Source organism: Meles meles, chromosome 20, assembly GCF_922984935.1.
Source record: "Meles meles chromosome 20, mMelMel3.1 paternal haplotype, whole genome shotgun sequence".
Classification (NCBI taxonomy): Eukaryota; Metazoa; Chordata; class Mammalia; order Carnivora; family Mustelidae; genus Meles; species Meles meles.
The window spans coordinates 2,593,419-2,620,124 of record NC_060085.1 but is presented as its reverse complement, the minus strand read 5'-3'; the positions used below and the strand labels follow the sequence as shown (position 1 = coordinate 2,620,124).

General features: G+C 59.0%; 1 protein-coding gene across 4 annotated transcripts; it reads right to left on the bottom strand.

The window, feature by feature from the left end:
• Positions 1 to 32: 32 nt before the first annotated feature.
• TJP3 (tight junction protein 3) lies at positions 33 to 26,580 on the bottom strand. Of its 4 annotated transcripts, XM_045990471.1 has the most exons (22): positions 26,377 to 26,580; positions 26,059 to 26,143; positions 15,543 to 15,599; positions 15,305 to 15,414; positions 14,482 to 14,584; positions 13,911 to 14,235; positions 12,608 to 12,711; positions 11,177 to 11,354; positions 10,797 to 10,905; positions 9,341 to 9,399; positions 9,036 to 9,102; positions 8,657 to 8,813; positions 8,092 to 8,200; positions 7,778 to 8,015; positions 7,472 to 7,683; positions 5,227 to 5,322; positions 2,606 to 2,676; positions 2,126 to 2,336; positions 1,943 to 2,043; positions 1,500 to 1,763; positions 662 to 708; positions 33 to 284 (listed from the first exon to the last, which is right to left on the bottom strand). In XM_045990471.1, the coding sequence occupies exons 3-22, from the start codon at positions 15,588 to 15,590 to the stop codon at positions 182 to 184; spliced, it is 2,712 nt and encodes a 903-aa protein (XP_045846427.1). In that variant the 5' UTR covers positions 15,591 to 15,599; positions 26,059 to 26,143; positions 26,377 to 26,580; the 3' UTR covers positions 33 to 181. The 4 variants fall into 4 exon arrangements, with proteins under 4 accessions (XP_045846427.1, XP_045846424.1, XP_045846423.1 ...); XM_045990468.1 differs by lacking the exon at positions 26,059 to 26,143; XM_045990467.1 differs by lacking the exons at positions 26,059 to 26,143; positions 26,377 to 26,580 and adding an exon at positions 19,499 to 19,685.
• Between the last annotated feature and the right edge of the window lie 126 nt (positions 26,581 to 26,706).

The following is a 26,706-nucleotide window of genomic DNA, read 5'->3' as shown; positions in this document are numbered from 1 at the left end:
CTCACTCCTTCCCAGAAATCGCCAGACACCAGTGTTGTGAAAATACTCTATCTATTAAAGACTGGCAGAAGGAGGCGGGGTTCCGGGTTCTGAATGGGAAATTGAGTCCCAGCTCTGGGTTTGGGCTGAGGGCGGGGGAAGGAGAAGAGAGTATGGGTCAGCCCGGCCACCTGGGAAGGGGTCACAGGTCAGTGGCCGGACCCCAGTCATAGCCGTCTTCATCAGAGGATTCCATATCTCGAGCTCTTGTAAACTTTTTCTTCAGGGCTTCCCGCCCGTATGTCCTGGGGATCAGGAAACAGGAGAGGCTGTGGGCTGTGGGGAGGCTTGAACTACCCTTACCTGAGGCTGACTCTCTGCTAGGCACAGTGTGTGTGAACAGAGGTCACACACCTCTGTAGATTTAGGGGTCAGCCCTCCTTAACGAACTCCTATGTATCCTTCAAAGCCCCATCTCATGTCTTGTCCTTCTGGAAGCTTTCCCATTCCTCTCAGAAAATGGGCCCTGACTACCCGGGGTGGGACTGGCCCTTCTGCTTTCATCTCGCCCACTGGGCTGGGAGCACATGAAAACAGCTTGGTTCCAGGTCCCTTCATCCCCTGAGCCTGTGTCCCAGGAAAAGGGCTGAAGGGCTCCAGTCTGGAGTACAGGAGCTCTTACCGCACGCTGTCCTGTCGCCTTTGACCGTGGTGGGGGTGGCTGTCCACCTAGGAGGGGAAGAAAGGAGGTCAGCACTCCCCTCAAAGTGAGGTAAATTGGGATGAAGAGCGCCCCCCTCCCAGCTCCCTACCTTGGCCCAAGCAGTGCCACCCACAGGCTCTGTCCTCGCCCACAAGGCCTGCAACTCCTCTAATTTTTAGTGAAAAGACATGCTGGGATGGGGGCAGGGGAAGGCCTTGGCTGAGATCCCCTAGCCTGTCAGCACAGAAGGAGTTGGATTTCTCCAAATTTCTCCAAAATTCCCCAGAGGGCTGTTAGGAGTTCATAAATAACTTCATGTATGGAAAGTGCTCAGGATAGTGCCGCCCCATAAGCAAGCTGCCATGGACAGTTGAGCAGGTCGGGTACTGCTCAACTCCTGGGAGTACATTTCACATTTAGTTAAAGAGAGCCTGGAAGAAGGGGTACCTTTGTCAGATTTACAGAAAGGCACTTTGGGGGCTGAGGTAGCCTCACAAAGAATACTATATGCAAGTATTTGTTATTGGTAAACACCCAAGTCATATGGGCTGGGACTTCGGTAAGCCCATTGAATTTAAACCACCACCTTGTGACATGGAGATTTATCTGTTCCATTGGATCCCGGATAAGGAAACACTGCGGTTAAAACATTTGTTTAAAGCTGTTCAGTGACTCACAGGTTCAACAGCCCAGGTCTGGGTCTGAGACACTTCTGTTTGTTAATATCCTGGGGGGAAACAGACCCTCCCCCACCCTGAGGCGTGTCTCAGCCCCATCCCAAGACCCCTGCCAGGGCCACCACCATGTCCTTGCTCACCTGGGCCCCTTGGGGACTGGAGGCTCTCCCACGATCCCGCAGGCTCTGGGGCTCATCCGCCAGAACGGGCTCCGAGGACCGGGCCAGAGCTGGCGCTGGGGGACCCTCGTCCACGTCCGTGTGGGGCCCGCCCTCGCCGTCTGTGTAGCCCTCGCCGTCTGTCTCATAGTCGCTGTTGACCCGGCTGTCACAGCTCAGATCCGCAGAGCTGTCCGCCAGGCCGCGGTGCGGGAGCTCCAGGTTGTCCTCCGAGGAGTTGTCCAGCTGTGGGTCGGGGCGCCCAGGCTGAGCCAAGACACCCCCCAACCAGCCAGGCCCTTCCTGATCTCAGACCGAATCCCCGACCCCAGACACCAGCCTTCAATCTCTGTCCCAAACCAGGTCACAACCCTGACCTCAGGTCAAAGCTGGACCGCGGACAGGCCCCCACCCCTGACCCGCACCTGGTCCTCCGCGGTCCAGATGGGCCGGGTCTGCTGCTCCTGGATGATGGCCTTGAGCTCCTGGTACCAGCCGTCACTCGTGCCGTGCAGGGGGATGGTGGCTGCGGGGAGGGGGGCATCAGCGCGGCGGGGAGCCTCGGCCTGGCCCCCTCGCCTGCCCCGGCTCCCGGGCTCCCAGCCCACCCGTGAAGAGCTGCTCGCTGTGCTTCTGCAGCTCCCGGGCTTGCGCGTAGAGGCGGCGGGAGCTGCGGCGGGACGCGGGCGCCAGCCACTGGCGCAGGGCCTTGAGGGCCGGGCGGCTCTCGGGGGCGCAGAAGACCACGATGGGGTAGTACTGCACGTAGTTGAGGCGTTCGATCGCCGACGGCGTCACATCCAAGAGCGCATGCTTGTTCTGGGCCCAGGCCACGTGGAGGCGGGGGCGGGGGAGGAGTGGGGGGCGGGACGGACCCCCAGAGACACAAACATCGAGACAGCGCGGAGACGGGGAGAGAGGCAGGTGAACAGCTCATCAGAGATGCGTGTGCGGGGCGAGGTCAAGCTGGAGCCCAGCCTCGCACCGCAGGTCCTGCGGGGGTGGAGATGGCCCAGGGCTCGCCTGTCCCTCCCAAGCCCCCACTTCACTGCACCTCCCGGAGGGGCGCTGCGGGAGTCCCTGCTTACTTTCTCCGCGATCACGCGCACGGTGTCCAGCTTGATGATCTTGGAAGGTCTGTCCGTCCTCAAGATACTGTCTGTAGCAGGGAGAGAAGCCGGCGGCTACAGAGGGGCGCTCCCCAGCAGCCCATATGCAAGCCCGCCTGCCCCTCCCCCGCTCAAGAACCCCCCACGGCTCCCCATCGCCCCTGGAGAGCAAGAGGGCCGCAGCTCCCTGAGCCTTGTGTCTGAGCTTCACTGCGCTCAGCCTCCCTGCGGACCGTGGCCTGCACTGCTACCGACCCACTGGGCGGCGGGGAAACAGCCTCGGGGACATGCCCTCCCTGGCTCAGGGTCACGAAGCCAACAAGGGGCAGGGGGAGGAGCCTGATTTGGGGTCTGTGTTCCAGACACTGGCCCTCCCAGACTTGACCCCAACTCCAGGCCTTTGCTCAGACTGTGGAAGGAGCCTGGTCTCCCATCCCCCATCAGTCCTCTAGGACTGGAGAGGGAGCACTGCTTCCTCCAGGAAGCCCTCCAGCAAAGCCAGGCCGCTGAAGGAGGAGACACGCCCTGCCCTGGGACGTGGGGGGGAGGGGGAGGCTGTTTTTTTTTTTTTTAATTGTTATAACTGTGCATAATATAAAATGTACCACCTCAACCGTGTCTCCAGGCGCACAGCTCAGGGGCAGGAAGCACACTCAGGCTGTCATCCCTGCCCTCTGTCTCCAGAACTTTCTATCTCCCCACACAGAGACACTGTCCCTGTGAAGCACGGACTCCCCACCCCTGCCGTAGCCCCGGCTCCCACCGACTCCTGCCTGTGTGGACGGGACTCCTCTGGGGCCCTCCTGGGAGTGGGGTCCTGCGGGATGTGTCCTTCTGGGTCTGGCTGCTCTTGCTGAGCCCCATGTCCTCGGGGTCCCTTCGTGTGTGGCAGGGGTCAGGGTCCTTCCTTTCTAAGGTTGGACCGTGTTCCCGGCGTGGGGATGGACCGCAGCGTGTTTACTCATTGGCCCTGGGTCGTGTCCACAGTTTGGCGGCTGTGGACAGTACCACTGAACTGGGGGGGGGACAACGGCCAGCATGAGCCCTGCCCTTTACTCCTCTCCAGTGTAGACTCAGATGTGGACTTGCCGGCTGGGTCAGATGATGTCTCTGTGTTTGACTTTCTGAGGAGCTGCCAAGTGTCCTCCCCAGTGGCCGTCCCGCTCGGTTCCCCGAGCCACGCACAAGGGCTCTGACTTCCCACATCCTCGTGGACACTGGCCCGTGCTCTGTTGGCTTTGACACTATGGTCCTCAGGACCCCAGAGCCTCCTCCTGCGGCCAAGTTCCTGTCCCACAGGCCCTGCATCCCAGGTTGCTCTTGGAAAAGTCTCCTGGAAGGCCGCTGAGCCCCTGGGGCAGTGAGGCAGCCAAACGGACACCTCCTGAAATGCTCACACCTCCCGCGGCGAGGACCCCGTGCCCGGGAACCTCAGTCATGAGCCGCTGTCACAGACACTTCTGGTGAGCACAACAGGCCCCATCCGAGAGACGGGGAAGGGAGGTCTCAGGGAGGCCAAGCCACCAGCTTGGGGCCACCCAGCCACGAGGAGCAGGAAGGGATTTAGGACACTGACTCCCCAGCATTGCTTCGAGCTGACAGGTGCCCGTCTAACCACCTCTCTCCATCAGAGGACCCTCCGGCAGCTCAATGAGCTGTTGTGTCTGCAAATGCCTCTCCCCCTCCTGTGGGGGCTCCTGACCGAGATCGCGGCCCCACGGGGCTCTGAGCGGAGGCCTTCTGTGTTCAGTGCATGCGCTCTGCAAATGTTTCTTGCAGGACAGCAGCTGCAGGCAGGATGTAAGTCAGCGGGCGTGGCTGTCTCCCAATAAAGCTTTATTTGTAGCTGCTGAGATTCGAAGTTCATTAGCATCTTCATGTATCACAAAATTTTTCTTTTCACATCTCTTCAACCATTTAAAATGTGTAAATACGGGGTGCCTCAGTGGCTCGGTGGGTTAAGTGTCCGACTGGGGATTTTTGGCTCAGGCTGTGATCTGGTGGTTGTGAGATCGAGCCCCACACCGGGTTCCCTGCTCATGGGGGGGCGTCGGCTTGAGATTCTCTCTTTCCCTCTGCCCCTCCCCCCCTTGCATGTGTGCACTCTCTCTCTGTAAAAATAAATAAATCTTTAAGAAATATGTAAATACCATTGTTAGATAGCAGGCTGTAATAAAGCTTAGCTGATGGGCCAGGTTTGGCCCAGGAGCTTTAATCTACTGACCCCCTATGCTAGCTTGTTTCTGGAGTGGCTAATTTGGGGCCTCCTCAGGGGAGAGTCTCTCTTGTTCAGTGCTGTGTGGGTGGCTAAGTAAGTATCTCATCCACAGACGAAGGACCGGGTGGCACGCTGGCTGCCTGGTGAGCTGTGTTAAGAAGGATTCTGAGGCTCTATCTGGACAAAGAGCGCCAAGATTGATTCCGGACGTCTGGCCCCCAGCATTAGAGGTGTGCTGGCGCCTCGTGTGCTCACGTCCCCACGGGCTGCCAACAGCAGCAGCAGCCGGGCCATCAAGCTGCTTTGGCCCCAGCGGCGGGGAAAGTCTTGTCAAATGACCCCTCCCTCCACAACAAGGCCGCTGCAGGACCTGTGTTCTCACCTGCGATTTCGAACTGGTCAGGCATCTCAGCAGTCAACTTCTGCATCGCGATGTCCGCCACGGGCCCCAGGATCACCACCGGGCGCTTGAAGCTGGCTGAGGGGCAGCGAAACGACAACAATCAAGGTCCCATTTGTAGTGAAGACTGCTAGATCAAGCCAGGCCCGTGGCCGCTCAGCTGAAGACTACATCTCCCAGCGTCCCCTGCGGGCAAGGGCAGCCATGTGACTGTATCCCGGCCAATGGGGTGCAAGCACGGTTGATAGGTGCTGCTCCGGGTTGTATCCTTCAGGAACGGTAGGAGCCCTCTTTGCCTACCGGCCTTGCCTGTTACTTAAAAAGAGGCATCTTGTTTGTGTCTGCAGGTGTCACGTGGGGTCCGTTAGAGCCGCTGAACCTAGCTAACTGAGTGGTCGGCAAACTACAACCCAGAGGCCACATCCCGCGCACCGCCTGTTTTAAGAATAAAGTTTTACTGGAACACGGTCACATCCACTCCTTTAGGTATTGTCTCTGGCTGCCTTCCTGCAGAGCTGAGTCCTTCTGATGGACACTACGCAGCCCACAAAGACTAAAACAGTGCATCTCTGACCTTGTACGGGAAGAGTTTGCCAACCCCTGGACCCACGGATGCACCATTTTAGCCAGGAGGAAACTGGCGCAGAGGGCACCCTGGCAGGAGAAAGGGGGTAACCAGCCCCCCTTTGTACCCTGACTCTGTTCTTGTTCTCTTCTCCTGGACTCCAGGCCTTTCTCTCTCTCTCAAAACCTCGATACATTCAGATTTCTAAACATTCCTTGGTCAAAATTAAGTTGGTGGCTTTTTATTTCTTAGTCTTTCTCAAAAAATATGTCTTTCTCCTCTCCTGGACGTTGGAGGAGCAACCGCAGAGCAGCTCAGCCCACTCCCATCCCTCTGGCAGATTTTTTTTTTTTCTTTTAAAGGTCTCTGCACCTGCGGTAATTCCTTCTCCCCGCAAAGCGGTGGGCAAGGGCTCGCTTCCCCCGCTGCAATCTGGATGGGCCCGTCTCCCCACCAGCCCAGTGCTCAGAGGAAGGATCTATGATCTGCATGCTGTGTTTGTGTGCATTTCTAAATATTTGATGAATTTCTTAAGACTTTTAGCTTTTTTGAAATTAACTTTTAAAAATATACATAACCTAAAATTTACATTTTACTCTACATTTGAAGGTGAGCAGTTCAGTGGCATTTAGTACATTCACAGGGCTGTGGGAATATACATAACCTAAAATTTACATTTTACTCTACATTTGAAGGTGAGCAGTTCAGTGGCATTTAGTACATTCACAGGGCTGTGTGGCCACCACCCCTAGTTTCAGAATATTCTCATCACCCCATCAGCAGTCACCCCCTACCCCCTCCCGAGACCCCAGGAGCACCCTTCCCATCACTGGAGGAGCCTGTTCTCCACGTCTCACCCACATGGACTCACACCCCCTGTGGCCTTCTGTGTCTGGTTCCCTCCCTGAGCGTCCTAGGCTCGAGGTCTGTCCCCAGGGCGGGCGCACTGGGGCGTCTCCCTCCTGCTGGGGCCGAGGGACGTGCCCGCGCGTGGGGGACACACTGCGTTATATCCCTTCATCTGAGGAGCATTCGGTTGTTTCCACATCTGGGCTGTTGGGAATCACGCCGCTGCGAACATGCACGTGCACATTTGGGTCTAACACCAGTTCACGGAACGCATGTATTTTAAAGGGTGTCTGTTTAGCGCCGGCAGCACCCACGGAATGTCCAGTCCGTCCCCCCCCCCACCGCCCCGCTGTGCTATCTGGTGCCACGTGTGGCTGCGGAGAATTACCACGCGGCTGGTCTGAACCAACATGTGCCGTGCGCGTGCAAAATACACACCAGATTTCGAGCACGGTGCACGCACAGAAAAAGATGCGAAATATCCCCCTGGCAACTTAAAATTGTATTATCTATTAAACGATACTTTGGATACATTAACAAGACACCTTATTTAAGCTATCTGTAACCATTTCTTTTTTGATCATATATGTAGCTAATTCGATTGGAAATAGGAATTAAATTTTAAGGAAGGAAGTCCTTTCCTGTTTCCTCTGGCACCCTACAATAACCCCAAATCGATATTTTTGGTGGGAGGAGAGAGATGATGGGGGCTTCCGAAGAACACGTGGTCCACAAATTCAGACTATCTTATGAGCCCTCCTCCAGGCCCCGCCCCCGGCCCCCCTCGCCCCGCCCCCCGCCCTGGAGACCCACCTTCTCGCAGCACCACGCGTTCGTAGGGCGGGTAGTGCCCCTGCCTGGTCAGAGCAGACAGATCCTCACGGCTCCGATGGGTGGTCTTCTTGGCTCCGCGCCGAAGGCCCCGCAGCCGCCAGAACTCGGCCCGCGCGCTGGAGCCCCCGGAGGCCCCCGGCCCGGCCCCCACGGCGCGCTGGGCCTCCTCCAGACTGGCCAGCTGCTCCGCCCTGGGGAGTAGCAGGGGGCTGGTCACCGAGGGCGGCAGAAAAGCAGCCCGGGGACGGTGGGCGGCGGGGCGGCGGAGGCCGAGGGGCGGCGCACCTGCTCTGGTTGGGGATGATGCCCCGCTCCTGCTCCCGGAGGTCGCGCCCCATGCGCACCGCCAGCCAGTGGCCCCCGCGGGCGCGGCTCTGCCCAGGGCCGGGGTACAGCGTGTCCAGCACGTGGAAGACGTCCCCGCGGGTGAAGCCCAGGCCCGACGGCGGGCTGGCCTCCAGCTCGAAGTGCGTGCGGATGTAGAAAGAGTCGCCCACGCGGGACTGCACCATTTTCCGGAAGACTGCGGGCAGGGGAGGCCCTGTGAGCGCCCCGGGCCGCCGCCGGGCCCCAGCCCCCCGGGCCACACACACACTCACTGTCCTGCTTCCGCTGTGTCACCAGCGTCACCTCCTCGCCCGGTGGCAGCCCCAGCAGGAACTGCACGGCCTCCTCCCGGGTCAGGTTCCGGAATGGCACATCGTTCACCTGCCAGGAAGGGGGCCTGAGATGGGACGCAGCCCCAGCCGCCCCCCGCCCCCTGCGCCGGGCATCCCGGCTCCGCCCCTGGACAGAGCCCCCTCCCAGGAGGAAGACAGCGGGGACTGGACGTGGTGCCCTGCTGGCAGGGGAGGGGGGGCCCAGGACAAGGAGGACACCCAAGGCGGTTAAGATGATAAAATGAGTGGAAGGAAGTGAGGGTTGTAGGGGCAGGTAAGGCACCAGGAAGGGGTCCCAGATAAGCCGTGTCCCGGTGGGCAAGGTCGTGATCCAGCCAACAAGGTCATGACGCTGCCAGGCAGGCGTTAAAATGTTCAAATGTCCGTGGGGTGTGTGTGTGTGTGTGTGTGTGTGTGTGACCAGCCCGCACGGCGGGCACAGGGGAGGACACAGGGGCAGGTACAGACTCGGGAACTGCATGCCCCGCCGGCCATCCCCAGTCACCTGCAGAATCTGATCTCCCTCCTGGATGCCCTGCCCGTCAGCCGGGCTGCCCTCCTGCACCCCCGACACGAAGATGCCCACGTCATTGCCCCCAGCCAGCCGTAGCCCGATGGTTGTGCCCTTGGGAAAGCGGACCACCCTGGAGTCGGGGCTGTACCTGGGAGGGGAGGCAGAGGCGGGGTTAGGCTGAAGAGGGCAGGGAGGGGGCATGCTGGGCGTCCTTGGGAGAGCCCCCACCCCCTCCGGGCCTCAGTTTCCCAAACGGCCCCATATGGTAGCTGCATCAACAGACTGGGGCCAGAAGGCAGGACTGTGTGTCCTAGAGAGGTGGCCCCTGGATGTGTGGGCCTTGGGCCAGTGCGCTTTCTGGGGGACATACCCGCGGTCCTCCACGCTCTGGCTGCTGGACACCCTGTAGATGTCGTAGCTACTTGGCCTCGGGGAGTCTGAAAGGGAACAGCAGTCTCTTTCCAAAGCGCATGGACTGGCCCAGCCGCCATCCCGCTGCCCGATAGCCTCCCCACCCTACAGTGCTCACTCAGCCCTCCACACTCCCCAGGGAGCCGTCCCTGACCTCTGAGGCCCATGCCAGCCTCTCCTGCCCTGCCTGGCACAGCCTTACTGGCTGGGATCAGAAAAAACAGAGGGACGCTCAGAGTCACCACCCTTCCCCCATCAGCTCACCTGGTTCCGAGACGGTTCTGGAATCCACCGAATTTTCCCGCTGAGGTGGGGGGCTTTCCCTGGAGGGGAACAGGCTTGGGGTGAAATGGGGGTGGACGCTGAGAGGCGACTGTTGGAATTCTGACTTCTCTGCACCCGGGTTCAACTCCTGGTCCTGCTCCTTCCCAGCTGGGAGACCACGGGCGCTGCTGCTCTCTCTGGGCCCCGGGGATGGCTACGGCAGCCATGTGAGCTAGCTCGGGAGGGGATCACCCACCCCCAAACCCGACAGTCCTAGGGGGCGCCATGGCTGTAACCCGCAAAGATCACGCATCAGAAGGGACCCGCCAAGCTGCCCCAGCTCCGGAGTCTTGGACGCGGTGCGAGGACGTTTCCTGGCATTTGGAGCTGCTAGGCTTTGGGGCAATTTGTTACACAACCACAGATAACAGAGAGACCCCCTGCCTCACAGATGCGGGATGCTTAAGCAGGGTGCCCACTTTCTTATCCCCATGTGTTGGGCACTTAGGTTTTTAAAGATTTTTATTTATTTGGTTGACAGAGAGACACACAGCGAGAGAAGGAACACAAGCAGGGGGAGTGGGAGAGGGAGAAGCAGGCTTTCTGACGAGCAGGGAGCCCGATGCGGGGCTCCATCTCATGACACTGGGATCATGACCTGAGCCAAAGGCAGACGCTTCACGACTGAGCCACCCAGGCGTCCCCAGGCACTTAAGTTTTTAGGCATTGAGTTGTGTCCCCTCAAAATTCATCTGCTGAAGTCCTAACGCCCCACCCCATGTCTGCGTGGGACGGTCCTTGGAAATAGGGTCGTTGTGGGTATAACGAGCGGAAAGCAGGTCCTACCAGTAAGAGCAGGGCGCACCCTGATCCCTTGTGACTGGTGTCCTTATAAAATGGGGACACTTGGACACAGAGACAGAGGGGCACAGAGGGGAGATGATGTGAAGACAGAGAGGAGGTGGACCCCTCCTAGGGCGGCCGGGGGTAGGGGGGTTACTGGAAGCTACCAGAAGCTAGGAGAGAGCCCCACCCCGACCCGCGAGCCTCTAGAGAGACCGTGGCCCCACCCACGCCCTCCTGTGATGTCCTAAGCCCTCATGTCCAAGGCACGCTGTCACAGCCGCCAGAGGTCACGGCCCCGTCCCCATCTGTCATCCATGTCACTAGGAACAGGAGCCCTCCGATCTCCGCACACATCTGTGGCTGTTGTGCCCCGAGAGAAAAATCCCTAAAGGCATGTGATGCATTCTGGAGTCTTCTGGGCTGTGATGTGAAATTCAGTTCCTTCTGCGTTAAAGTCAGGCCATAGCAGGATCAAGAACCCAGAGCCAGTCATGGGGGCAGGGAGGACTGTGGGTGGACAGGGGAAGCCTCTGCCAGGCAGGCCGCCAGGTGCAAAAGATGTGCCCATGTTCCCCTTGGGCTCGACCCTTCTGGCCGACGGGGTACGTACTCGGGGGAGTCGGTTTGGCTGGCGTCCAAACTCCGTTGCACGTGCCGGGGTGGCGGTGGGACATGGGAGGGCGGCGCCTGGGACAGCTCCGAGCCAAGGTCCGAGATGTCTGCAGGGCAGAGCACGACCCCTCAGGCCTCGGCCCGTACCTTCCAGACTGGATCCATTTCACAGAGCGAAACATCACGGCCCCTCGCAGCAGAGGGGCCCAGGCGGAGTCAGCTTCCAGCCCTGACTTACTGTGTGGCCTTGGGCAAGTTTCTGTCACTCTCTGAGCCTCTCAGGAGCTAGGCTCGCCAGTCCCCGCCAGGCTCTGCCCGGCACTCTCTGCCTCCCCTGCCCTCCACTCAACCCCCAGGGCCTGCCTTTCAGCCCCTCACCGTCCAGGAGGGAGCTGTCGCTGTTCCTGTCGCTGTTCCTGTCACTGACGGCCGGTGGGATGTTCACCAGGAACTGCCCTTGGTCCCTGAGCACCAGGAGAGTCAGCGTCCCTTCTGACTGCTCTATCAACCGCCGCGTGTCGCTCAGAGACAGGTTCTTGCTGGATACACCATTGATCTAAACGGGGCCGGGAAGGAAGAAGACAGGAAGGGAGTCAATGCAAAATCAGGGACACCAGAAACAGATAGTCTGTGCAGTGTGGGGGGAGGGGGGATTAGAAACACATAATACCCAGGAATTCATAAGAACAGCCAATCTCAAGAGGAAATAATAGAATTGGATTCCGCCTGCTCTGAGGAGACCATGCCTGGAAGTACCTCCCACAAGAATTCCAGAATCGGCCAACTTTCTGAGGGGCAGGGTGGGCACTAGGGGAAAATTAGAAGCAGCTTGACTCCCCATCTTCCTCGAAGGGGAACTTCTCAGGAGACCCAAGGAACAGTCATTAGAAACAAGTCTAAATAGAGGCGCCTGGGTGGCTCAGTGGGTTAAAGCCTCTGCCTTTCGCTCAGGTCATGATCCCGGGGTCCTGGGATCGAGCCCCGCATCAGGCTCTCTGCTTGGCAGGGAGCCTGCTTCCTCCTCTCTCTCTCTCTGCCTGCCTCGCTCCCTACTTGTGATCTCTATCTGTCAAATAAGTAAATAAAATCTTTAAAAAAAAAAAAAGAAAAGAAACAAGTCTAAATAGGGAATAGGCAGTAGATAGCCAAAGACACCCGAAGCAGACAGCCATAGGAGGTACTGGAAACAGACATTTGGAGGTGCGTTAGAAACACAATTTGGGGAAGGATTTAAGGTCCTCTCCGGGGCGCTCCAGGAATCCTTTTCCAGCATTTCCCCGACGGTGTGTCTGTTTTCATCTACCCTGGGGATGGTGAGTTTCTCATGCCCCCTGCTAAGCCACCTATTTCTAGCATCTGCCCCAAACCACTAGAAACAGACAATTCCTCTGCGTCACTAGAAACAGGTAACTCTGAAGAGGCTCTTGAAGCAATCCACTGGAAACGGTTTGCAAATCCAACACCAGGAATCACTAGAAACAGGTTTTCAGAAGAGGAGTCTGGAAAGAAACCAGCTCTGAGGCAGAGCCGCGCCTCTAAGCCTGGCCTCTGGACCATCAGTACCGAACACCCAAGACCAGTTCTGGAATGAGCGCGTGGCCAGCGCCCCCCACGGGATTCTGGGAATACTGGAACCTGATATTTGGCTGTGTTAGAGGAGAGGATGGGGGCAGGGGGGAGCCTGCGTTGTCCTCTCTAACCTTTGGGAAACAGGCAACATCCAGGAGGCCCATGGTTCCAGCCAGCTCTGCTGACCTTGCCGGTGGCTGGGTCTCCCTGTCCTGTCCCCAAGAGGAAGTCTGGGCTCACCTGTAGGATGAGGTCACCTTCCTGCAGCCCACGGTTCCTGGCGGCCAGGCCCGAATCGGTGATGTGCTTGATGAAGATCTGACTGCCCAGGGTGACCCCGAACTCTGCGGGGAGAGGAGGGAAACTGAGGCAGGGCCTGGGGTCTGGGCTGTGGGCTCCTCTCAAGCTCAGACTTCTCACCTGCCCTCCCGCCGGCCTTCCGGGCTGCCCACCTGAAGGAAGAGCTCGGGCCTGGCCCCCTCCACGCCACCCTGGGGCTGTTCTGACAACCCACCAGTCAGGACTGTGATGTCAGCACAGAAGGTCACAGCCAGGGGCCTGGGAAGGAACAGAGCCCTGGTCCCCACTCCCTAGCGCCCTGCTCCATCACCCCACGGATGCTACTAATGACATCACCACCAGGGTTCAGGATGCGACCGTTGCTATTAAAATCCCAGGGTGGGGGACCCCGGGTGGCTCAGTCGGTGAAGCGCCTGCCTTCGGCTCAGGTCATGGTCTCAGAGTCCTGGGATTGAGCCCGGCTTTGGGCTCCCTGCTCCGCGGGGAGCTTGCTTCTCTTTCTCCCTGCTCTCCTGCTCCATCTCTCTTCCTCTCAAATAAATAAAATCTTAAAAAAATAATAATAACGATAAATAAAATTCCAAGGTGGGGACAGATGTCCTGGTCCCATTTGTCACATCGTTACATTTAGAATTCTAAAGTCCCTGTGCTGCCATGGACTCGAGATAGGGTTGGAGGTCACGTCCCCGTTGGTGGCACAAAGGGGATTCAGTGATCGTGACACCCCATCCACGTCACAGTGTGTGGGCTTCCTGCGGCCGCTCGAAATTGTCACAAACGTAGTGGCTTCAAAATGATACCGATTTGTAGTCTCACAGTTCCGGGCTCAAAGTTCTAAAACCCCGGCGCAGGCAGGGCTGGTCCCCCGGGGGCCCCAGGAAGACCCGGCTCCTGCCCTTACCTGGCCCGCGGGCCACCCCACCCAAGCTCCGCACTAGCAGCAGAGTCTGCCCGCCTCTGGGACCCCTGCCCTCTGCCTCCCTCTCATGATGACCTCATGGGGATGCCAGGACCCCTGGGAACCCAGGGTCCCCCCCACCTGGGCGGGTGTGACAAGGTCCCCTCTGTCTCAGGAGGGGACACATCCATAGGTTGCGGGGTCCAGGCCGGGCACATTGGTGGGGCCTTTACTTTGCTGACCACAGGCCATGCTGGAAGGGGGCCAGAGCAGTGGCGGCGCCTCTCGGTGGGAACTCTGCCCCCCCCCACCCCGGCCGCCAGCGCGCCCCAGCCGCGGGCTCACCTTCGCTCTCTCGCCTCCGCACCAGCACGGATTTCACGGGCTTCATGCGTACGTCCTGCCGCGGCAGCCGCTTGAAGCCAGACACCAGGGCCAGCCCGTTGGCCTCAGAGCTCGCCCCGGGGCTCCTGCGCCCGTGGCTGCCAGCCCGGCTCCGGCGGCCGGCCTTTGGCCGGCGCGAGCGCTCGTCCCAGGAGTGGCCGGAGCCACTGGACGTGTCCCCTTCATAGCCCCGGCCGTGGTCAGCCTCGTCGGAGTCCCGATGGCCCCGGCCAGAGGGGCCGGTCTTGGTGGCGGGCAGCTGGATCTTCCGGGGACGCTTCACCGTCTGTTAGGGGAGGAAGCGGGGGGGCCGGCTCGAGGCTCTGCCCCCATCCAGTGGGTGGTCCCGGGGGACCCTGGCCCCCTCTCTGGGCCTCAGCGTCCAAGCTGTGAAATGGGGACAAAGAGGCCACTTGCTTGTAGAAGCTTACACTCAGACTGCCCCTGGGCTGCAGGACCAGGAGGGGCTCGGGCTGGAGGGGAGAGGCAGCCCCTGGCCCAGGGGCTGCCCTCCCCCCGACCCCCCACTCACAATGTTGGCCAACTTGGTGCAGGTCTTGAGTATCTGAATAGCAAAGGCAGACGTGACGCTCTCCATGGAGACCCCATTCACCATGACGATGTGGTCCCCCAACCTGAGGGAGGGGGCTGGGTCTCAGGGAGGAGCCCTCACAGGGCAGCCCTCTCCCCAGGCCTTCCCTGGGGGCCCCTGAAACTTCCCCCAGTGCCCCACTTTGGGGTGGGCACCCCCAGTTCTGCAAGGCCAGTTTCTAATTCACTGGGGTCTCATGTCTCATAAAGACCTTAATCCTTTTTGGTCTCAGTGTCCTCATCTGTAAAATGGGGCCAATCATAGATGCTACTATAATAAAATGCAACCACAGACCAGGAGCTATGGTTATAATGGGTGTCTCCATACCCCTCATTTCTTCTGTCCATCCCCTCTTCCTCTGGGTTTCAACATCTCTCTCTCTCTCTCTGAAGCTGTTCCTTGAGTCTGGGCTGAACCAGATCACCCATCAGTCACTCAGGTCCCTGAGCCATTTTTCCCAACATAACTCCCCAGAGCCTCCTACCCCCAAAGGCTCAGGACATTGGGTCTCCCTCCAGTCAAAACAGGCTTCCCAGTCCTCTTATTCCAGGAAGGCCTGGGGCCACTATGACCCTCGGAGCTACATCGGAGGACTAGAAAGTGCGTTGGGGAGAGGGAGGGCCACATTGCTAACTCGGTCCTGCCACCAGCTCCAAGTCCTGTGTTGCCAGAGCTGGAAGGCAGCAGGCACTGTGCTGGCTCCTCGCTTTGGCTCACACGGGTCCCTCCTCTCAGCCAGCACCCCCGCTGCCTCCCGACGCACCGCAGTCTGCCCTCCGCTGGTCCCCCGGGCAGCACATCAGACACAACCACGGACCCACTGGGCCGGTCTCGGCCGCCAGAGATCGCAAAGCCAAAGCCTCGCTGGGGGTCCTAAGAGATGAGGAGACATAGGATGAGCGTCTGCTTCCCCTGGGACAAAGCTTCTCCCGTCCTGTCGAGCAGCCCTGGATCAATAGGATGGTCCTGTTGGCGCCCACGTGGGGAGAGGGAGGCCTCACCTTGCAGAGCGTGGCCGTGTGCTGTTCCCAAATGGTCAGCTCCTCCATGGCCAACACCTGGAAGGAGGGGACGCAAGGTAGGTGTGAGCCGTGGCAGGTCCACTGAAGCACTCGGGGGTCCCCTACCCTGGTGGGGAGCCTGGGTCTGACACTCCCACCATCCAAGCCTGTGGGCAAGCGGCTGCCTCTCTGGGGGCCTCAGCTTTTGCATCTGTGAAGTGGGTCTACCTTAGGGTTCTCAGTAGGGAGCGCTCTGCCCCCCAGAGGATATCTGGGGACATCTGTGGTCATCACGACTCCAGGAACCGGGCAAGTGGGGGCCAGGGGTGCTGCTCAACCCCCACAGAGCAGGACAGCCCCCCAGAGAGAACAATCCAGGCCCAAATGTTCATATACCAAAGCTGAGACCCCGGTTTAAGTGAACCATCCTGGTAAGAGCAGAGAGAAGGCAAATGCCTGGGGAATCGGGTCTGGGGGGACCCACGCCTGGGGGTCAAGTCAGCTCTGCGGGGGCATGCATTCCGCTCCGGCCCCCCGGGGCCTCCTCGCTGTTCCTCCAATACCTGGGGCCTTTGCCCACGCTGTTCCTCCCCCCTGGAACTCTCTTTCCCCCAGATCTCTGCCTGACTCCTCCCTTGGCCTCCTGTTCATCTTGGCTCATGTGTTACTTTACTAGGGTGGCCTCCCGACCCCCCTGTTCAGAACAATAAGCCCCCCCAACAACAGACCCCCTTAGCCACCCTGCCCCAACACGGGTTCCCAATTCCTACAACCTGGGACCCCTTGACCGTCTCTAGATTTTTTTGATCTGTCCCTCTCCCCTCTCTAGAAAATCAAATCCGGAGGGCAGAGATTTTTGTCTGCCTTGTTCGCAGTGGAGTCCTGATTCACAGCAGGGATTCAACAGCTGCTGAAGGAAGGAAGGGGAGGAAAGAAGGAAAGAAGAACAGGCTTTCCTTGTGTGGAGGACTTTGCATGTCCTATCACATTTAGTCCTCTCACTGGAGGCAGCATCTATTATCCATTATCCCTATGTTCCAGAGGAGGAAACTGAGGCACAGGGAGGCAAAGTCACCTGCCAAGCCAACAGAGCTGGCGGACGTGGCTGCTGGGGAATGTGGACCTACCAGATCATGGATGGGGAGGCAGAAAGGAGGAGCCCCTCCCCATTCAGTGGCCCTATTTCCCTGGGGGGCCTGGTAAAAAGGACCTCCCTCCCCAGCGCGGCACCGCAGGTGGGCGGTCTCTCGGCAGAAAATCCCAGTGCTGGCGGCTGCTGCCTGGTTCCCGGGAGAGCAGCATTCCAGGCTCCCAGGGAGAGGGGCCTGGGGCGGAGGAGAAAGGAACAAAGCCCAGGGCGGGGCCTCCCAGGCTCTCCAGGCTCTGCTACCGGGAGCCGGAGCAGGAGCGGGAGCAGGAGCAGGAGGGAGAGGGCAGCGCTCACAACCAAGACTCAGCCCCCTTGGCTGGTGGTGGTCCTGGAGCCACTCCCAGCCTTGGCTCCCCCTGCTGTAAAATGGGTTGCCCTCCATCCCCGCTGCCCGGTCTTTCAGGGCTGAAGCACCCCTGGAGCAGGGCACGGAGGAGCCACATGCCACAGGCAGAAAAAGCCTCCTCCTCCCCGCCGCCCTCCCTCCGCCTCCCTCCCAAGACGCAGCAGGTGTCTCTTTCCTCCTCTGCACATTGATAAGAAAACCTGTTCCGAGGGCTTTACACACACCAACTTGTTCAATCCTGAGGGGCCCTAGGATGTGGCCTCCTCCAAAAGGAGAAGGAAGGACGGCCCAGAGAGGTCCAATACCATGCCTGAGGTCACAAAGCCGACGGAGGACCCGGGCAGCCCGTCCCACACCCCTGCTCCTCGCCACACACCCCAGCCCTCTTCTGCTTCATTCTTCTTTTCTCCAGAAATGTATTTTTCAAAACAGAATCTTTCTACTTGGCTTCGATTTTGTGCTGAATTTGGATTTGTGCTGAATTTGGCCCCCCGAATTTGGATTTCCTGGCCTTCTTCTAAGAAACAGCCCCAGGGAACCAGGGCCCCCAGGGGACAGGTGCAGGTGGCCCAGGCTTGTCCTGTCTTGCACAGGTTCATGCCTCCTCGGTTGTCAGAGGCCTTGACTACAACCCAGAGGGCCAACGCTAACCCCCCGCCCCGGCCCCCCTCAGCCCAGTTCACCTCCTCGGCTTTCCCCGATGGACCCCTGTGCCTAACACACAACCCCAGGATTTGCACACGGTTAGCCCTTCCCGCTCAGGGTCTCAGCTCCAAAGCTGCCTCCTCAGGGAGCCGGCCCTGGCTAGCCAAATTTCCCTGGCTCCCTATCACCCTTCCGTGTTTCATGTTTTATTCATGGCATCCAAATCGTCTTAAAATATCCTGTGTGATCATCAGTTGGCAAGTTTCTGGTCTTTCCCCCTGGGCCGTGAAGGCTGGGTGAGCCTGTCTCTTTGCACACTCTGGTCATGGCCCTTGGCACCTCCTGGGCCCTGCGATCGGCCTCTGCTCGGAGCCGTAGCACGGAGGGTACTCTCTGGCAAACTCCTATTCAACCTTCACAGCCCCAGTCCCATTGTCTTCTCCTGCAGGAAATGAGTCTTCAGTGGCCCCATACACACATCTCACATCCTTAATTCCTGGAATCTGGAATGTCCCTGTGCACTATGTCCCATACACCTCTCTAGTCTGGGGCATGCTGGTGGGCAGGGCTGGGGGCCAGGGACCCCAGCATCGTCCCCACAACACCAGCAGGGAGTCGAAAGTTTGGGGGAACGAGGGAACGGTGCCATGAAAGGTGTATTCAGTCAGGAGATCAACCGTGTGTCAGGAATTCCTAGACCCCTCAGCCAGGGACCCATCCTGGAGAGCTCGGAGGGGGCGGGGCCACACCTGCTTCCCCACCCCGAGCCCCAGGCCGGAGACAAACAACAGAGGGGAGGAGGAGTCGCCCAGAGGGGGCAGGTCAGGTGGTACCAAGTCACACAACCCCAGGCACTAGGCTCCGGGACTGCAGTCCTCTCCCCGCCCCCCCGCCCCGCCCCCAGCTCCAGGAACAAAGGTAGGGGAGGCGGGAAAGGGGGCCACAAACAGGCGAGGTGCGGAGGAGATTCTGGAAGCTGTTTCCCCGCAGCCAGGAAGAAAGCTGGCGGGAACCTGAACTGCCCGGCCCGGAGCCCCCACTCCGGCCTTAGGGCTTGGTCTGCTCAGCCATATTTTCCCCCGGGCCTCAGTTTACTCCACCCCCACCCCCGCGCGATCTCCCACCCACTGCGGAGACTGTGATTCGGTGTAAGCTCCATCCCCGGAGGGCGAGGCCCCCCCAAGTAGAGACACGGAGATCCCCTCCCTCCCAGCAGGTTTGCTCTTGTGGAAAAGGGGCGTCTTGATCCCTGTCTCTGCCGTCCCAGTATACAGCAAGCGCCCAATACATGGTGGTTGCTTCTCCAGCAGCTTCCTCGCTTTCACCGAAGCCACCCCAGCCCACAAAAGAAGTGATCGCTGCCGTTCCACTGTGGCTTAAACTTAACTTGACGGAACACCGCGGGAGCCCGGCGTAAACATCACCAGCCACCTAGCATGCGCCAAGCGCTTAAAACACATTTTCCTCCTAGGATCCTCCCTACGCCCTTCTTTTAAAATGGTCACCAGTTTTATAGGCGAGGTACAGAGAAGCTTTGTTTCGCGGGCCCAAAGTTATACAGAAAAGTCAGGATTTGAACCCAGGTCTACCGGGTAACGAGGCAGACCCTGGGGCAGAGAAAGCCCCCCGAGACAGCTTTTGGACACCAGCGGGCGCGGACGCCCCTCGCTGCGCAGCCTCGGGCTAGCCACACTACTCCTCTGGGCCTCAATTTCCCCATCTGTAAGCTGGGGTGATCTGGAGTCCTGGGTCCAGGTCGCAGCCCCCACTTCGGCTAGATTCCCCTCCCCCTCCCGCCCTCGGCGGGCTACTCGCCTGGAATCTCACGGCCATGGTCCACCCCCGGGACTCTCCAGCGCCCCTGCCCCTGGGGGGCCTTGGAAACGGTCACTCGGTCCCCACCTTGGGGTGAGGGAGGAGGCTGGGGAGGCTGGCGTCAGATGGCCGGCCCTCGCCCTCCTCCAGCCCGCTCCGCGGCTCCCGGCTGCACCTGCCCCTCTTCCTCCTCCTCGTCCCCTACCGGCCCCGCCCCCGCCCCGACACGCCTCCGGGACGCCGCGGAGGGAGGCCGCCTTCGCCCCTGATCGCGGGATCCAGGCGCCGGGCCGGGCGTGCCAGGCCGGGTTTTCCACCTGGCTGAGCCCCGGCCGGCCGTCGGGCCTGGAGACCCGCCAGGCAAGGCTGCCGCGAAGACCCGGCAAAAATTCCGCCGCGTTTCCGAACGGAACCTGCGGTTCAACATCGGTGGACCCGGCCCCTTTCGGGAATCAGGTGGGACCAAGGCAGCAGGAGCAGGTTCAGAGCCGGAGACGTCCAGAACGGAGCGCTAGCCTTTCTCGGGGCGCCCCGTCGCCGGGAGCTTCACCCCCATTACATAGAGGGGAAACTGAGGCCCGGTGACGTCAGCGGCAGGGACTGACTGCTGCACCGAGGGGCGCGGGAGCCGCCACCCCGCACTGGCCCGGGCCCCCAGCCGAGGAGGGCGGGGCTGGTGGGAGGAAATTCTGGGGGCAAAGGTCAGGCTTCCTCCTCAGCCTGGAAAGGTGAGGAAGGACAGGGCCCAGGCAGGAAGACCTGCCCTGGGGAAGGAGAGGGAGCGAGGGATCACCTGGGTGGGCGGGGCTGGCGGTGGCTCCACCCACACCTTCCTTCCGGCTGTATTTACCTTGACACCCAGCTGTCTGGGTGGCACCTCGCGCCAAGGTCGAAAGGGCAAATCAGGGCATACCCTTACCGGCCTCATCCAGTCGGTGCTGGCAGAGCGGAATCCCACCCACGCTGTGGCGCAGAAAGTAGGGAAGAAACAAGGAAACTGCGGGATCAGGAAATGCTTCCCGGAAGAGGGAGCATAGCAGCGAGGGTTTTGACGGTTGGGTAAGAGTTTGCCAAGTGAACAGGATGATATAATACAATCTTTGAGCCCCCCGTCATGACTTCTTACCCCTCCCCGCTTCAGTTCTCCCCAAAACACGAGTCCGTAGAGCCCAGCCCGCCAGCATGGGCCTCCAAGCATCTCCAAAGTTCCCCCAGGACAGTAAGCCTTGGCAGAAACCCATCTGAGGACCGACTCCAAACCTCAGGGCTGGAGGGGAGAGTCGCTTTTCCCCAATATGATCTTTGGCCACCAGCAGGCGGTACACAAAACCATTTTAGGTAGAACAAGGTCAAATTTTTTTTTTTTTTTAAATAGCTGTGTATTTGTTTTAATGAGTCATAGGAAAACATAAGTGAGCTCCCCGCTGACACGCGTCCGCGGGTGTTGGTGGCTGTGAATGCCCGGGAGTGGCCCGCATGTGGGGAACACCCCGAGCTCCTGCTTCACTACAGACCTCAGCCCCACTATCTATGAACTAAAGGGGTTCAATGTGCGGTAATGAGGCTCCCGGCTCACGTTTATCGAGAGTTTGCTTCGCTGCAACTACACATAATGATGGGCCTTAAGCCCACTATTCCAGACACCCCATGCCGGATCACTCTAAGGACACAAAAATCTGCTTTTCCACAATCCGTTTCATTCATGTATTCATTGTTTCCATTCAGTCGTTAACGCAAGAAAGTGTCTCCTGCTCTGCGCCAAGTACCTAAGCTGGAACCCAACCCAACTGACTTCCCATCTGAAATGTCAGTCCCAAATTCAACCAGGAGGGGGCAGTGCGGGCATGGCGTGAGGGAGTGGGGGCAGGGAGCATGCCTTGGACAGTGGGGTCCCGGAACTAACCCTGGGATGACCCTGCTCCGTCTTTCCGACTGCCTAAGGGGGAAACTGAGGCCCAGACAGAAAGCCGGGGCTGGACGGAGGTCCCTGAGAGTGGTGGCCGCAGGAGGGGTGAGAGCCTGGGGATGGGGCCCACGGAGGGGGCTTGGGGCCTTGTGTACACCAAGGGCTGGTGAGACAGACCCAGGAGAGCCAGATGATATTCGAACCGTCATGTAACATAAATAGAAAGTGCTACTGAGACTTCTGAGAGCATCGGGAGGGAGACACGACAGGGGCTGAGGGCTCAGGGAGGGGTTCCCTGAGGAATGGCACTCAAAATAAGAACCGAGTTTAGGAGGAGTGCCCTGGGTGAGAGGGATCCAAGCAGAGGAACAATTACACCTAAAATAGATGAGGGAGGGGCCATGGAAGGATCTAGGTGTTCCAGGCAGAGGGTGCGGCCTGTGCAAAGGCCCTGGGGCAGAACCACACCTGGCACTTGGAGGAACAGCCAGGAGGCACATGGGACTGGAGCAGAGTGGATGAGGGGGGAGAGGAAGGAGGGAAGGGCAGGAAGAGGAACGAGGAAGGTCATGCAGGGGCTTGGGGGCCCAGGGGAGGACTTGGGCTTTTACCCCCAAAGAGGAGGGAGACCTGGAGGGCAGTGGGCACAGTGGGGGGAACCCTGATTTGGGTGATCGCAGGCGCCCCCTGGTGGTCACTGGGGGAGGACAGGCAGTGGGGGGCTAAGGCCGGAGCTGGGTACTAGGGAGGTCAAACCTGGAGGCCTTTGCAAGGTGTGGCTTTAAAACAAACAAACGTTTCATTTTGGAATCATTTAAAATTGACCGAGGCAGGGCGCCAGGGTGGCTCAGTGGGTTAAGCCTCTGCCTTCTGCTCAGGTCATGATCTCAAGGTCCTGGGATGAGCCCCGCATCAGGCTCTCTGCTTGGTGGGGAGCCTGCTTCCCCCTCTCTCTCTGCCTGCCTCTCTGCCTGCTTGTGATCTCTCTCTCTCCCTCTCAAATAAATAAATAAAATCTTAAAAAAAAAAATTGACGGAGGGCCCCTGGGTGGCTTAGTCAGTTAAGTATCTGCCTTCAGCTCAGGTCACCATCCCAGGGTCCTGGATTCAAGCCCCTCATCAGGCTCCCTGCTCAGCGGGGAGCCTGGTTCTCCCTCTGCTGCTCCCCCTCTTTGGGCTCTCTCTCTCTCTCCCTCTTTCTCTCTGTCAAATAAATAAGTAAATAAAATCCTTAAAAATAAAATAAAATTGGGGCGCCTGGGTGGCTCAGTGGGTTAAAGCCTCTGCCTTTCGCTCAGGTCATGATCCCAGGGTCCTGGGATCGAGCCCCGCATTGGGCTCTCTGCTTGGCAGGGAGCCTGCTTCCTCCTCTCTCTCTCTCTGCCTGCCTCTCTCCCTACTTGTGATCTCTATCTGTCAAAAAATAAAATAAAATCTTTAAAAAAAAATAAAAATAAAAAAATAAAAATAAATAAAAAAAATAAAATAAAATTGACCGAAAAGTTGTAGGTACAATTCAGAAAGTCCCCAGATGACCCTCACCCGGTCTCCTCCCACACTCACATTCTCCACGACCGCGGTGTGCTGTCAGAACTAAGACACCAACATCCTACTTCACCATGAACCGAACTGCAGACTGTTCTCACGCGTGCCCACGTGCGCTCACACGCGCCTACGCGCACACCCAGAATGCTGACGTGAACTTACGGATGGACAGTAAGCTGGATGATTGCCACAGGACAAAATTCGTTTGCATTTCTATGGACCGGCACGGTGCCCGTTAACTTACAGGGCCGGGAAACAGTTCGGAGACCAGGAGCAGCGCAGGTAGTTTTAAAGAACATCCCAAAGCCTGGCATTGATCGGATGCTCGATCGCTCTACAAATGCTAGGGAGCCATTGAAAGTTCTCGAGTTAAGGTTGCAGCTTATTAACTGCCCATTTATTTATGGGACGATTTTTGGAAGATCTCTTCTTCCTGCTGGCCAGCGAGCTCTACCCTCAGAGTATCCCAGGCACCTAGAACAGCGCCTGGTATGCAGGAAGTGTTTAATGAATGAGTAAATAGCTCCTGGGGAGCCACCTAAGGTTCTGAACAGAGGAGAAAGGCCAGTGCTGTGTGCCCCAGGGGGACACATTCGGGGTGGGGGCTGTGCGGGCCCAGCCACAGGGCACACCAGGACTGGCAACGTGGGGGTCGTGGGGGAGGCTGTGCTCCTCCCCTGTGGCAGAACTCCCTCCCAGAGCTCTGGCTTCCTCCCGTGGTTGGGGAGGGCCGGGTAGGGGTACGTTCCATGAGTCCCCTTCCAGCCACCCCATTGCAATCTTCTAGAAGAGTCTACACGGCCCTCCTTACCTTCATTCCCCCTATGCCACAGTGGTCTCCTTAAGGTGCCCCGGGACCCCCCATGTTGCCAAGCCCTGGGACATCCCTCCACCCTCTTGTACCTGCTGCCCCCCCATTCTGCCCCTCCCCCACTTCCGCCTGCCACCTGAGGTGCTTTCTGCAAAAGCCCTGATCGGCCCCTCCAGGTAGCGAAGGTCAAGGGACAAGGTCACAGCCGGGAGGAAGCAGGAGAATCCTGACAGCTGAATGGGCTCCTCGGTCCTAGATGGGGCCTCGAGGCAGAAAAGGAAATCCCTGTGCTCTGATGACAGCCTGTGCTGGCTCCGCTCCTGACGAGGGAGGGTGTTGGTGTCAGTCCTGGCCGTCCCCCGCGGTTGGGACATGTTAATGTTGGAGACCAGGTGAGGATCATATGGGGACTCTCTGAATTGTATCTACAGCTTTTCTGTCAATTTTAGATGATTCAAAATAAAATGTTTGCTCTAAAACCACACCTCGCGGGACCTCCTCCTTTGGCCTCCCTGGTCCTCCTGCTCCAGCCCTCACCCCCACAGTCTGTCGTCCCCACAGTGGCCACCAGAGGGTGCCGGGGAGCTCACGAGTCAAGTCCCACCCTCCTCGGCCCACAGCCCTCCAGGGCTCCCACCGCCCTGGGTCAAAGCCAATCCTCTGCGTGGCCCCCAGGACCCTGCAGGACCTGCTCTGTCCTCCCCTCCTCTCTCTCTTCTCCTCTCCCATTCTGCTGCTGCCACACAGGTCTCCTGGCTGTTCCTCCCACATGCCAGGCCCGGTTCAGCCCCAGGACCTTTGCATGGGCTGTGCTGTCTGCCTGGAATGCTCATTCCCCAAATAGTCACTTCCTTTATATCCCCTCAAACGTCACCTTCGCAGCAAGTCTACCCTGATTTTCTATTGAAGGTTGTAAAATACCTCTTTTGACTGTTTCACTCCTGTCCCTGCTGCTTTTCCACATTTCCCTCCCTGTGACACTGACCAGTCTTTAACCCGTATACAATTTCCTTCCTTATTATAGCTCCTGTTTCTTGAATGTCTTCCTCTGCCAAAACACAAGCCCACAAGAGCAGGGATCTTCATTGATTTGGTTCCCTGCTGAATCGCCAAGTCCCAAAAGGGCACCCAGCACACAGTAGGTGCTCATTAAAGCCAGTTAGCTCCTGAGCAGCCCCTCCGCCCAGCGGCGTCTCCCACTAACCTCAGCCCAATCCAAAGGGTGTCAGGCTCCTCCCTGAGCAAACACTGCTCGTCTGGCTCAAGGCCAGGCTGAGGAGGAAGAACAGGAACCCATCAGCGGACTTTCGCCAGAACTCCGGGCCATGCGGAAGCCCTGCGCCGTGGAGGAAGGAATTTTATAAGATGCTGCCTGGAGTGTTGGTTGTTGGGGGTGGAGTGGTCAGAGGCAGCCTCCAGACCTCCTGCTCTCCTATCTGCCTGAAATCCTGACTTTGCTGTGCCGCTGCGGGCAAACAGCTGTCCCTCTCTGAGCCCGAGTTCAACTTCTGTCTCTTAGGAAGGAAGATGGGACATGGCAACTAGCTTGGCATTCTGAGTTCTGGTTTGGGGTGGGACCGTTTACCCCAACCCCCCGTGACTGAGAATCGATTACCTACATCCTCCCCTGCTGCTCTCAGCAGCCCTGGGTCGTGCTGACTAGAACTGTACCCATTTTACAGAGTGGAAAATTGAGGTTTGGATAGGCAAAGTGGCTGGCGGCCGGATCTATCTGACTCCGTGGGTTTTCTCTCCAAATCCCAGGCAGGTGGGATTCTCACAGCCAAACTATATCCCCTTCCAATGCCGCAGACTCCAGATCTGAAGTCTCTCCACTCCCTGGGAGTGACCCCCAATTCCAGACCAGGTGTGTACCCCGAGACTCATGTGTCTGTGCCTCCCTGGCCCCAGAGGGCCCTCTCAGTCCCAGACAAAGAGACCTGAAGTGCAATCGGACACCCGACTGGCCAGGAAGCTTTGTCTTGGGCTTTGGGGAGCAAACGACCCAGAAAAACCTCTTTCCGCTCCACTCTGTCCCCTCTGGGTTCTGGGCTTCCTTTGCCCTGGGGACCACCCAGCACCTTGCCCGCAGGAGACTCTGCCCATGCCCCGCCCCCCCTCTTGCTTTTCTCCATTGGCAAGTTTCGTCCAGAGAAGGAATCCAGACAAGGGAGATAAGCCCGCCGCCGCCGCGGGACCCCTCCCCGGCCCCCTGCGGGTCCCAGCAGTGGGGGAGGCACGTGCCACAGCCCGGCAACTTGGGAGTTTCGTGGGGAGTTCCAGGAAGAGCTGCCTCACCTGCCGCCTCCCGACCCAGGCCTCCCCTTCTCGGTTTTGGGGGCTCAGAAGCCAGCCTTTGCCTCTCCTTCCTCCCTGGCACCACCTGCGGCAACAATGACCCTTTTAAGTCTCTGGCTCCGCTGTCCTGGGCAGGTTGCCAGGGGCCGTAACCGCCGGCCAGATAATCCCTTAGAAACTATGTCAAATGCCCAGGCAGGAGTGTCCGTCTCCTGCTTTTCGGGCTGTCGAGGGGAGATGATGGGGGTCCCAGGACCTCGTGGTCGGGGAGCTGGTGCCGCTCTGTGCAGAGCAGGATGGGGAGGCGGGGGGACTTACCTGTCTAGGAGGCAGGATGGCCTCTGGGCAGGCGACGGCAGCTAGGGCTTGGGTGCCCACCTGGCATGGGCGTAGGGAGGGGCCCTGAGGTTTGAGCTCTGTCCTCCCCGCTTGGTTCCCCAACTTTTCCTCCCTTGTGGAGGCAGCGTTCTGTCCCGTGGCAGGTGGAACCCGCAGGACAAGGTGCACAGCGCCAGAGAGAGACCTGCCGCTGGTTGGGTGTGTGGCTTTGTTGCAAGGTGCTCTCACGTGGGAGCAGCTGGCCTTAACCCCTGCTTGCCCAGAGGCCAGGGACGCTGAGGGACTGACTGCCCTGTTCGTGCCACTGAG

Bases quoted from the DNA above. Each gene is read 5' to 3' on its own strand.
- TJP3 (XM_045990467.1), bottom strand. The intron at 14,236-14,481 runs GTGAGTGGGGGG...CTCCCCTAACAG, and splicing joins GCACCAAGTTGGCCAACATT to ACGGTGAAGCGTCCCCGGAA. The intron at 10,906-11,176 runs GTGAGGGGCTGA...TCTGCCCTGCAG, and splicing joins CGACAGCTCCCTCCTGGACG to ACATCTCGGACCTTGGCTCG.